This window comes from Panthera onca, chromosome A3, assembly GCF_046562875.1.
Source record: "Panthera onca isolate mPanOnc1 chromosome A3, mPanOnc1 haplotype 2, whole genome shotgun sequence".
Lineage (NCBI taxonomy): Eukaryota > Metazoa > Chordata > Mammalia > Carnivora > Felidae > Panthera > Panthera onca.
Window position 1 is genome coordinate 67,750,331 of NC_138341.1, and position 12,876 is coordinate 67,763,206.

The following is a 12,876-nucleotide window of genomic DNA, read 5'->3' on the forward strand; positions in this document are numbered from 1 at the left end:
CAGTGCTTCAGTGATAGCATTCAAGCGGGAGCCTTTCTAGCTTGATTTTTGTCTTTGCCTTATGGTTGTGCGTATTAATTTTTTTCTAACATGCCTACGTAAGAATAAACTATTATAGCCTACCTTGTGTATACCTAGAGTACCATATAGGTAGACCACTTCTAACATTGATTACTACTCACAGGTTTACTTTTGAATATCTGTTGGGAACAGTTGTACCTAGAGCTTTGTGTTGTTTTCTCTCTGCTGTTCGTGGTCTTTTCCCACCATCTCTCTTCACCCATCTGCTTTCATTCTGGCTTGAGTCTCACCACGCCTTTTATAATCTGGTGATAGCATGTAAGAGAATGGTGAATTTGGCTAGAATTTGAATTATGTTACATTATTTGATGATCGTGTTAGTGCTGTATTAAAACAATACCTCACCTGAATTTTTTTTTTTTATTTTTTTTAAGGAACTATGAAAATTTGGTAAACACTTTATTAGATGGTGTGGAGCAAAGAAATCTGTAAGTGCAAAATTTTTTTTTTTAATGTTTAATTTTGAGAGAGAGAGAGAGAGTGTGCAAAGGCAGGAAGGAGCAGAGAGAGAGGGAGACACAGAATCTAAAGCAGGCTGCAGGCTCCGAGCTGTCAGCACAGAGCTCGATGCAGGGCTCGAACCCACGAAACCATGAGATCATGACCTGAGCCGAAGTTGGACGCTTAACCGACTGAGCCACCCAGGCACCCGCCAGTTTTTTTTTTTTTTAATGTTTATTTATTTTAGAATGAGCACGCACTTGTGAGGGGGGCAGGGGCAGAGAGAGGAAGACAGAATCCCAAGCAGGCTCTGAGCTGTCAGCACAGAACCCAATGCCGGGCTTGAACTCATGAACCAGTGAGATCATGATTGAGCCAAAATCAGGGGTCAGATGTACTGAGCCACCTAGGTGCCTACAAAATTTCTTCTTCTTTTCTTTTAAGTTCTCAAAGCTTTTACCTTAAATACTGTAGGAGGTTTCTTCCCTGAAAGCAGTGAATGACTGTGTCAGAAAAAATTACAGTCTGATTCATGAATTGAAAGAAAAGTAACAGGTGAACTTTGGGGCTAGTGATAGGAGTGGTGTTCATCACTATACTTATTTTAATTCTTAGGATACTTAAAATTACAATGTTTCAAATACAGTTTAAAAACGGTTTTAGGAGTGATATGTTTTGTGATTTTTTTTTTTTTCTCTCTTCTTTTTAGGCCTTGGAAATTTGAACATATAGGCATTGGGCTTCTGTCTCTACTCTTGAGAGATGACCGAGTGTTACCTCTTCGTGCCATACGTTTTTTTGTTGAGAATCTCAACCATGATGCGATTGTAGTCCGAAAGGTACTCTATTGTAACTGTAGTCTTGGGTTTGAGAATTTTTACCTCACCTGAAGCTCTTAAAGTCTTCCCAAGACACTTTGCCTTGAAGTGTATTGATTTGAAATTTATCATTGTTGGTTCAGGGATGATAATTATTTAAAAAAAAAAAAAAATTAACATTTATTTATTTTTGAGAGAAAGAGAGCATGAGGGGGAGAGAGACAGAGACAGAGGGAGACACAGAATCAGAAGCAAGCTCCAGGCTCTGAGCTGTCAGCACAGAGCCTGACGCAGGGCTCGAACTCACGAACCGTGAGATCATGACCTGAGCCGAAGTTGGACATTCAACCGACTGAGCCACACAGGCGCCCCGGGGATGATAATTTTTTATCCAACAAATATATGAGGACATGTTCAGGCAATGTGCATTTCAACACTGGGGATATAGTAGGGAACAAATTTATAGATTCATGAGAAATACTGATTTTGAAAAATTAATGACAGGTATGAAGTCTTACAGGAAGGGAAAGATACCTGAGGATACAACTTTTTGGTTTTATTCACAAAGTATTAGAGGTGGAGTATATAATGGGGCTGACCCAGCCAGGTGCATTAGAGAAAGACCTTCAAGAAGAAATGTCTCGGCTAAGATTTGAAGTATGAGCAGATATTGGTTTAACAAAGAAAGTATGGAAGTTTCCTAAGCAGACTAGCACAGGTGAAAGTAAGAACGTTCAGTGACTCATTCCCACTCACATTTAGCACTCACATGGCTGTGCTGCCAGATGTCAACAGATGAGGCATTTACCTGCTTTTGAAAGAAGCAGAATCCAGCCTCTGCTTTGATCAAGACAGGCAGCTAACTATTCAAGAGATTTTATTTTTTTATTTTTTTTTATTTTTTTAAATTTTTTTTAACGTTTATTTATTTTTGAGACAGAGAGAGACAGAGCATGAACGGGGGAGGGTCAGAGAGAGGGAGACACAGAATCCGAAACAGGCTCCAGGCTCTGAGCTGTCAGCACAGAGCCCGACGTGGGGCTTGAACTCACGGACTGTGAGATCATGACCTGAGCCGAAGTCGGCCGCTCAACCGACTGAGCCACCCAGGCGCCCCTATTCAAGAGATTTTAAAATGTTGATACATGTACCTTACCTGTTTCTTTTTAGATGGCAATCTCAGCTGTGGCTGGTATTCTTAAGCAGCTCAAAAGAACCCACAAAAAGCTGACCATCAATCCTTATGAAATGGGTAAGTACTACCAAATGTAATTAATATGCTGTCTCTCTCTCTCTCTCAAAATATATAAATAAGCTTTAAAAAAAAAAAAAAAAAAAAAAAAGATGGATTCTGGGGCACCTGGCTGCCTCAGTAGGAAGAACATGTGACTCTTGATCTTGGGGTTATGAGTTCGAGCCCCACCTTGGGTGTAAAGATTACTACAAAAAGAAATAAATACACCTTAAAAAAAATAGATGGACTCTATATCTTCATAATAATATGTACCTTTTGCATACTGTCCACAAACATGTTATCTACTTATTTATCTAACCAGCCAGGCAGTTATACTAGTTATTTATCAAACTGTGTTTCACAGACTTAAAATAACATTAATTACCAAATACCATTATCATTAATGTATCACTATGTTAAGTGTTTCTCTGTGGGTGGTAGGATTAGAGGCAAGGTTAATTTTTTTCTTTATTCCTTACTATATTATCAGATTTTCTGAATAGTAATCTAATGAGAATGGTGCGCAGAAAAAATAATGAATTAACTTGGTTTTAGAAAGAAAGATGTCATTTCTACTCCTCTGGCTACCACATTTTTTCTATCCCTGAGAGCTTCTGTGACATTCGGACAGCTGTCTTTAGTCCTCTCCCACCCCATCTTTGGGAGGGGAGTGTATTTATGCACCACCATCTTTTTGGGGGAACACTGTAAAGTGGTGTTTACTAAACGTGGGAAAGACTTTCATTACACTCCCTACTACTAATCTTGTTTTATCCTCATTTGACACATGTTTGTAGGTCCCATAGTAAATGAATATTTAATGGGTCCAAAAAATGTGCATGTATAGAAAGAATGTCAAACTACACATGGTAAAATGTTACAATTTGGGGCATCTGGGTGAAGAATATATGGGGATTCTTTGAGCTCTTTAAGCGTGAAAATAATTCAAATCTAAAAGGTTTTAACAAAATTAATCCTTTAAATTTTGGTAAAAGGGCTGAAGTATGTATCATACTTAATCCTCTACCCCCCCCCCCCCCCCCGTAATTATCCCATTAATGGGTAATGCCTCCTATATATGTGGTCTTGCCTTGAGCGAAGTTTGGTAATCTTGTTATGAAGACAGAGTCACACTAGTAGTATTGATTAAAAGTTGAGAATCATTATTGCATGCATTTTTATTCATTTTATTTTATTTTTAAGTTTATCAGATGTAATTGTCTCTTTCTTAAGGTGGATATTCTAAACCTACCCAAATTCTTGCTGGTGATAGGCCTGATAATCATTGGTTGCATTATGATAGCAAAAGTATACCGAGAACCAAAAAAGAATGGGAGTCAAGCTGCTTTGTGGAAAAAACTCACTGGGGATACTACACCTGGCCGCAGTAAGTGGCAGCTTGCCATGTACATCGTTAAACAGCTTATCTAGGATATAATTTGTTTTATCATTTTGGATGTTTGGAGAGATTCAGAGGCACTTAAAGCAGGTAGAGGTACATGCCACCAAAAACACACAATCTCTTTCTTTTTTCTTCTTCCTTCTTCTTTTTCTTTTGCTCCTACTAATGCTATGTATGCCTCAGTCCTGCCTTTTTCTTTATCTTTCCACTGAAACCCTTAGCCTTCTTAGTCCCACCCTTATGCATCTAAGGAGTTGTTAATAGCTGCTCTAAATTATATTCTTACCAATCACTATTACATATGCCTGAACCAGCCCAGAGAAATACTTATTCTTATTGTTGGCTCCAAGGACTTAATGTCACACAGTGACCAGATAGATTTTTAAGGCCAAGATTGTTAGCGATGTACTTATACCCCCAAACTTAGCATCTGATTTAGAGTTCATTAAAAGTGCCTTCTAATGCTCTCTATGAAGCTCTACTATTTTTTCTATATGTATTACAAAATCAACTCTTACTGTGTAGGAATATGGTTGTTTATGCTGGTGTGGAAGAGCAGCCTAAGCTGGGTAGAAGCAGGGAAGATTTGACAGAGGTAAGCATTCCATTTTTACTGTGTGTAAACACTTACCCAGTTCACATGAATCTTACTTTGGGCTTCTGATTTGTTTTCAAACTGAGTTCAGTGTATTTCAGGATATCACTAGGTAAACACTGATAAACATGTACTCCCCATTCTGTTAGGGCCTATTGACAAAAGTCTTTGTATTTAAGGTTACTCTCGTGTTACTACCCCAGTTTACCTGGGTACTGCTTTATATAGTTATCTGCATGTTGCTTGTATCAGTTCTGTGTGGTAAGAAGCTTCTTGAGGGCAAAGATAATGCCTGGTTTTTAGGTGGGTTTTTGTTTATTTGTTTGGCTTTTAATTTTTTATTGCATATAAATGCTGGATACTCAGTAATTAGATGTTTGCAGATTTAAGTTGAAACCCCTTTGTTTTCATAAAGCTTATTTCTCCACCATTTTGAAAGTTGGTTAAAGACTTGTAAGTTAATGTGTTTCTCAAGTAAGTTAATGATGTAGCTTTTTTTTTTTTTTTTTTTTTTAAGTAAGCACTGTGTTTAATGTGAGGTTTGAACTCATGATCCTGAGATCAAGAGTCCCAGGCTTTACTGACTGAGCCAGGCAGGTGCCCCTAGCTTTTATTTTATAATTCAACAAAGTTTACCTTTTAACTTGTGATGTTTTATAAATAATGGAAATAATTTGTTGGGGTCTGGTTTATAGTTTGGGGGGTTTTCCTAAATTATACACCAGAAGGCACAATAGCTCTGTCTTCATTTCACAAGCAGCCTGATTATGGAATTCAAACTTGAAGGTCTGAAGGAAAAGTAAACTATTACGGATTTAGCATTTCTAGCTGATGATATTATTTTGGTTGTAGAAAGCCTCTATGAGAAGTAAAAACTCTTTACAACAAAAATAACAGCCTACTGTTGATAATTAAAACTTTACAATTGAATTTTGATGTTTCAGAATCCTGTTTTTAAATAGATCTTAAACCCTGAATGTTGTTTTTTTTTTTTTTAACTTTATAGGCTGAACAGATTATATTTGATCATTTTTCTGATCCTAAATTTGTTGAACAGTTAATTACTTTTCTATCTTTAGAAGACAGAAAAGGAAAAGATAAGTTTAATCCTCGCCGTTTTTGCCTCTTTAAGGTAAATGTGTTATTTAATATCCTTCTTCATAAAGCTTAGTGACTATCAGTTTGTTGGTTCATAAGTTTTAAAGTCACAATTGAGTTTGGCCATCTGCCGTCTTCATCTAAAATGGCTCTGGAAGGGGCGCCTGGGTGGCTCAGTCGGTTGAGCGTCCGACTTCAGCTCAGGTCACGATCTCGTGGTCCGTGAGTTCGAGCCCCGCGTCAGGCTCTGGGCTGATGGCCCGGAGCCTGGAGCCTGCTTCCGATTCTGTGTCTCCGTCTCTCTCTGCCCCTCCCCCGTTCATGCTCTGTCTCTCTCTGTCTCAAAAATAAATAAATATTAAAAAAAATTTTTTTAAATGGCTCTGGAAGTTACCCCAGTCATAGTGATCTTAGCTTAAAGTCTAGGAGTTTTTAAGAAAAGCCTTTAATATTTATCTCTAATATTTGTAATTAGCAGCCTAAGGAGAAACCCACAAGACTATATGCATTTGATGTTCATTTGAGTTTTTTGAGGTGTGTGATACTTTTAAGGTCAGAAAAGTTAGTGATTTTGATTTCATTCATTATATTTTAATGCGGTATGTAAAGTAACAGTTTTTATTTTAATTTCTAGACATTGGTAAAGCATTTCTACACTTGATGTTAGCCAAAAGGCTGAGAAGCGATTGTTAAAGCATTTCTAAAGGGAAGAACACTTGGGGTTTTATAACCACAGTAGTAATGTAAATAAACACAAGCATATTATCATTATAATGGAGTCATTTGAACACTGAAGAACTTTTTGTTGTTGTTGTTTTTATAGGGCATATTCAGAAATTTTGATGATGCGTTTCTGCCAATTCTGAAGCCCCATTTAGAACGTTTGGTTGCAGATTCACATGAAAGCACCCAGCGATGTGTTGCAGAAATTATAGCTGGTTTAATCAGAGGTTCTAAGCATTGGACATTTGAAAAGGTGATGTATTTGTGCAGCACATTCCCTGTTAAAGCTGTAATACCCACTTATGTAGCAGTTCCCAACACAGTAAATATTAATACTGAAAATATGAAGCGTTCAAATTCCATATTGCTTTTGAGTATAGATCACAAACTAGTGGTGTAAGGGCAACATTCATTATCTTTCAGAATTTGAATTATTTGCCATCACTAGGGGAAGAACCCTAAATAAAGATTTCAATTACTCTTGAAAAATGGGAAGATCCTGATACTGGTCCTATGTTATTGCATTGCGTCATGTGTGCCGGGCATGGGCTTCTCCCCTTATGAGGCGTTCTCTAGCTTCTCATTAATTCCTTTCTCTTAGGGGCTCCTGGGCAGCTCAGTCAGTTAAGTGTCCAACTTGATTTCAGCTCAGGTCATGATCCCAGGGTTGTTGGATCCAGGCCCACATTGGGCTCTGCACTGAGAGCGTGGAGTCTGCTTCAGATTCTCTCCTTCTCTCTCTGCCTCTCCCTGGCTTGCGAGTGCACGTTCGCGCACACATACTTCCTCTCTCTCAAGAGTAATAAATAAACATTTTTTTAAAAAATCCTTTCTCTTAGCCTTCTTGCTCATCTGCATCACTCATTTAGTCTTACAGTCTGAGTCTGACATCCTTTTTTTAAGTATCCCTCTTTTTAATTGATAGATTTAGTTTTATACACCTACCCTAAGGTTAGTTTCTTAGCAAGATGGACTAGATTGAAAATATCCAGAATGCCAAAATACAAGGCAGGCCACCATTTCCTCAAGGAAGAGACGCAGCTGCTGGTTTTGGCAGACTTAATTACGCATACTTTTTGGAATTTGTAATATTGCCTTTTTCTTGTTCACATATCATGGAACAGTTTTATTTAAACATGTCATACATATCCTTGTCATCCTGTCTCTGTCATTTTGTAGTTACCTCTTTTCCAGAGCACATCTCCTTTCTTTATTAGTTGTTCACGGTACAGCTTTCCCCGCCCTCCCACCGCCACCTCAATGCCTGATGCTACCACTGGAAATTTTATCCCAATCCCTCCCTCCCCATTTGTCCTATGTAGGTCCTTTTGACTAAAGTGCAGTCCCTGGACCTGCAGCATGGGCATCACTCTGGAGCTTGTTAGAAAAGTAGGATCTCAGGTCTCACCTTGATCTAATGAATCAGAACCTGCATTTTATCAAGATCTCAAGGTGATTTGTATTCTCAGTAACCTGTGAGAAGCATCTATACACATGTATTTGCAGTCTCTGTATAAGAGCACTTTTAAAAGGCTTTTTATAGTAATCTAAAACTTGGAACTTGAAGATTATACTTCAGGCTAATACTGAATTGTATTAAAAAGTCGTTGCTTCTCATATTAGGACTTAATCAAGTGACCTCGATAAGTATACGAAACTTAGAAAAAAGAGGTTTTGTTTCAGTCCAGTGTACTATGTTACTCAAGATTTTTAAAAGGAAGCTTTTCAGTAGTATGAGATATTGTAAGGAACCATAAAAGGTGTCTCCTCTTTTCTGAATAGTTCACTTTTATACATGGGTATTTATGATGATAACATGGTGAAGTTACTTTTCCTGGATTATGGGTGTTCTAAGAAATAATTTAAATAAGTATCAGATCATGTGTCTGTGTGTATTTCTAGGTAGGGAAAGATGGTTGAAAAGAAATGTTCTGAGTATGTCATTAACTTTTCTCCATGTATTTCGTTTTGAGTAGGTGGAGAAGCTTTGGGAGCTTCTTTGCCCTCTGCTTAGAACAGCACTGTCCAACATTACAGTAGAAACTTACAATGACTGGGGAACTTGTATAGCAACATCCTGTGTAAGTTCTGCTTCTTTTTGTGTCTAACTGATCTATTCAAACTATTTCATGCCCTTTCTTAAAACCTGTGAAATCTCATTATATCTCCTGAGTCTTGAAATTTTTCTTCATATTTTTGTCATCTAACATAATTAAAGATGGCTGTTTAGCCTTTCAAATAAACCTTGAGTGATAATTCTTAAGTGATTATTAATTACATCTTCTTTGTCATGGTAATGCATTCTTAGATTAAATGGCAAATTGTATCATATATCTGGAAATGTGACTTACATATAGTAAAAGCCAGATGATACAAGGTTATATAGATGTTACTTTCCACACTAAATATGTCCCTAGCTTGTAAACTTTGATTTAAAGACAATCCATTTAGCTAAGAACAGTTTTCTTACTATTAGTCTTTCTAACATGAGCTATATTTGGATTTGACTAACCTATGAGTTTTAGTTTGATTTTCTCCCCTCATACTTGTATTTATTTATAATACTGCTAAAATAACAGGATCCAGGGGCACCTGGGAGGCTCAGTGGTTAAGCGTCCACCTACTGGTTTCAGCTTAGGTCATGATCTCACAGTTCGTGGGTTTGAACCCTGCGTCAGGCTCCGTGCTGACAGTATAGGGCCTGCTTGGGATTCTCTCTTTCTGCCCTTTCCCTGCTCATGTACATGCTCGCTCGCTCTCTCTCTCTCTCTCTCTCAAATAAATAAACTTAAAAAGAAAATTTTTTAAACTAACAGGATCTGGTATATATAGAAAATTGTAGGACCCCTCTTTTTATTGTTATTTTATGTTTTCAACACAGGAAAGCAGAGATCCCCGGAAACTTCATTGGCTCTTTGAGCTACTGTTGGAATCACCATTGAGTGGTGAAGGAGGATCCTTTGTAGATGCATGGTAAATAAAAAGAAAACTTACAAGGTTAACAAAAGATTTTGCAACAAAAGATAACAGCTTTGCTCTTGATGTGTAAATGGAAGTGAACTGTCTATACTCCTAAAGGCTAGATGATGTAACTGTTTTCTTGTGAGAGATGAATGATCCAGTTCAGTACAACTTATGACACTAAGTAGAGTTATTTCTCCAGCTGGGAAGAAGTAGAAATGGAGGCAACCTGAGCAATTCAAACAAAATTTAGATTCAGCCATCTCCGCTGTCAGATCTTTTCTTTTGGGGCCACTTTTTTATGCCATGACAACACTAACTTCTTCATCACATCCTCTCCTTTTTCACTCTTTCTTATTAGGAAAGAACAGAGTAATCCTTTCAAGGAAAAGTATTCTTGGTGTGGGATATAAGGAGCTGGAAAAAATTAGTAGACTAGAGAAGGAAATCTAGGTAATCTTGTTAACAAGAATAACAATTTGTTGCTATTACTATTTAATGGGGAATATTCTGATGCTTAGAAATCAATTCATATTCTCAAGTCAGTATTTCTTTTGATTATGTAGTAGTGGAGATGAAATGAGAATACAGAGAAAATGATGCAGTAAAAGTAATAAAATCTTCATAAAGGTGCTGTTTTGAATTATCCATTTTATTATTTATTAGGTAAGAAAATGAAACAATTTGAAGTAGGGTCTAGACTCCATTAATCTATACTGTCATATGGAAAGGCAGGGACAGGCTCTAACACGACTGTCCTGTGCTTTAATTCTAGTCGACTCTATGTGCTGCAAGGTGGCCTTGCCCAGCAAGAGTGGAGAGTGCCGGAGCTATTGCACAGACTACTGAAGTACTTGGAACCCAAACTCACCCAGGTTTACAAAAATGTTAGGGAAAGAATAGGGAGGTAGGTATTATTTTCTCTGTGGTATGGTATACTTCTTGAGTTCTTTTTTTAAATTAAATTTTAGCGTCTCATAGTACTGGTTATGTTATATTGAATTCCATGGTACTCTTCTTCAAGTTGTGTTATATATTGTGTTTGGGACAGTGGACAGGAGGCCATCATGTAAAACAGGACAGCAGTGAGCTCATAAGCCAGAGGTGAGCATTTGACTGGTTCTCAATGCCTCCAAATTCTAGGCACAGCACGAGAGACTTTCTCACAGGAGTCATCATTCAAATATTTATTTTGCTTGGGTCATTGCTTTTGAACCTTAGTTTTATTGATAATGTGGGATTTCTTCTCATTGTACATATTTCATTTCACAGTGTGCTGACCTACATATTTATGATAGATGTTTCTTTGCCAAACACGGCGCCAACAGCATCCCCTCGGGTCCCTGAGTTTACTGCTCGAATTCTAGACAAACTGAAACCCCTCATGGATGTGGATGAAGAAATTCAGAACCATGTTATGGAAGAAAATGGAATTGGTGAAGAAGATGAACGGACTCAAGGCATTAAACTCTTGAAAACTAGTGAGTGGCTAAAATTAATAGAAACTCACTTAAAAACAGACAATTTATAACTGGGGGGGGGGGGAACAGAACAAAACAGACATTTATTTAGATCATCCTTTTGTCGTCCCCCTTATTTTTACCTTGGTAAAACATACATAATATAAAATTTACAGTTTGGTGGCATCAAATACATTCACGTTGTTGTACAACCATTGCCTTCGTCCATTTCCATTACTTCATCTTGCAGAACTGAAGCTCTGCACCCAATATTCCTATCTGTAAATTCTTGTTCCCACCCTCCCGTTGCCCTGGCAGCCACCATTCCACTCGGTCTCTGAATTTGCCTATTCTAGGTACTTCATATAAGTGGAATCATACAATATTTGTCCTTTTATGCCTGTTTTTTTTTAACTTTGCATAGTGTTTTCAGTATTTATCCATTTATCTGTTGAGGGACATGTAGGCTATTTGTGCCTTTTGGCTACTGTGAATAATGCTGCTGTGAGCAGTATTGTATGGGTATCTGTTTTGAGTCCCTGTTTTAAATTCTTTGAGATATTGGAAGTGGAATTGCTGGACCATATGGTAATTCTATGTTTGACTTAATTTTTAAGAGCAACCAAGCTCTTTTCTTCTTGCTGCACCTTTTTCTATTCCTACCAGCAAGCACTGCAAGAGGGTTGCATTTTTTTCATGCTCATGCCAATACTTGTTTTCTGTTTTTGTGACTTATAACTATCCAGATGAGTGTGAAAAAGATAACCCCATGGTTTTGATGTGTTTCCCTAATGATCAGTAGTTAAACATCTTTTTGTTTGCTAATTCCCCCCCCCCCCTTTTTTTTTTAACCTTTGGAGAAATGTCTCTTCAAGTCCTTTGCTCATGTTTGGACTAGGTTATTAATTTTGTTATTGAGTTGGAGATCTTTATATATTCTGGATATCAACCCCTTATCTCATAATATGATTTGCAAATATTTTCTCAATCAGTGGTTTGTCTTTTTACTGTCTAATATTAGTATCCTTTGATGTACAAAAGTTTTTAATTTTGATGTTTTTAATTTATCTATTTTCCCTTTTGTTGTCTTTGTTTTTGGTATCATATCCAAGAAATCATTGCCAAATCCAATGTCATGAAGTTTTTCCTTTAAGTTTTTTTTAAGAGTTTTGTACTTATAGTTCTTAAGTTTAGATCTTTAATCCACTCTGAGTTAATTTTTGTATATGGTGTAAGGTGAGGGTCAACTTCATTCTTTTGTTGATGGGTACCCAGTTTCCTGGCACCATTTGTTGAAAAGACTCATTTCTTTATTGAATATGGCACTCTTACTGAAAATTAGCCATATGTGTGAGGGCTTCTAGATTCTCTAGTTTATTCCACTGGTCTATATGTCTGTCCTTATGTCAGTGCCACACTATTTTGAATACTGTAGTTACTAGTAAGTTTTGAAATCTGGAAGTGCGAATCCTCTAACTTTGTTCTTTTTCAAAATTGTCTTGGTTATCGGAGGTGTCTTGTTATTTTTATATTTAAAATTTTTTCAAGCATCCTAAGTATAAACAACTAACTTAGTTATCACTTTTACTGCATGAAAATTAATGAAGGCTAGTTTTAATTTGTAGTTGGTGTTGCTACTTAGTAGGTTATTAATAATTTTGCTGATTCATTTTTTGAAAGTGGCTTTGGTACCCTAGTTGGTTGACACCCATTATTGTGGTTCCTGTCATCATGCTGATTAGTGAGTGTCTAATTTATGAAGTAACGTAGATGATCTCTTAGTATTGAAGAGTTAGTTACCGGAGTTATCAGAGTGACTCTCTGACACCAGCACTACAATATTATTCTACTTTTTGCTCTCTGACTATATAGCAAAGACTGATTCTGTGTGTGTTTTCAAATAGTATTGAAATGGCTGATGGCTAGTGCCGGAAGATCCTTCTCTACAGCTGTCACAGAACAACTTCAACTTCTACCTTTGTTTTTTAAGGTAAGTTTATGGCTGAAATTAAGAATGCATCACCCTCTGTTAACTAACTGGAATCTAAATAACAACTTGGAAA

The 12,876-nt window shown here is 37.1% G+C and overlaps 1 protein-coding gene across 3 annotated transcripts in view; it reads left to right on the forward strand.

Annotated features, from left to right (window-relative positions):
- PSME4 (proteasome activator subunit 4) overlaps nt 1-12,876 on the forward strand; it is a 98,944-nt gene that overhangs the window by 68,598 nt on the left and 17,470 nt on the right. For all 3 annotated transcript variants that reach the window (XM_060606033.3, XM_060606042.3, XM_078444473.2), the window contains 12 exons: nt 456-509; nt 1,232-1,361; nt 2,511-2,592; nt 3,808-3,961; nt 4,502-4,571; nt 5,578-5,703; nt 6,493-6,645; nt 8,369-8,473; nt 9,274-9,365; nt 10,129-10,260; nt 10,626-10,834; nt 12,718-12,803. In XM_060606033.3, the coding sequence (XP_060462016.2) occupies nt 456-509; nt 1,232-1,361; nt 2,511-2,592; nt 3,808-3,961; nt 4,502-4,571; nt 5,578-5,703; nt 6,493-6,645; nt 8,369-8,473; nt 9,274-9,365; nt 10,129-10,260; nt 10,626-10,834; nt 12,718-12,803 (1,393 nt within the window). The remainder of the gene's footprint in view (nt 1-455; nt 510-1,231; nt 1,362-2,510; nt 2,593-3,807; nt 3,962-4,501; nt 4,572-5,577; nt 5,704-6,492; nt 6,646-8,368; nt 8,474-9,273; nt 9,366-10,128; nt 10,261-10,625; nt 10,835-12,717; nt 12,804-12,876) is intronic.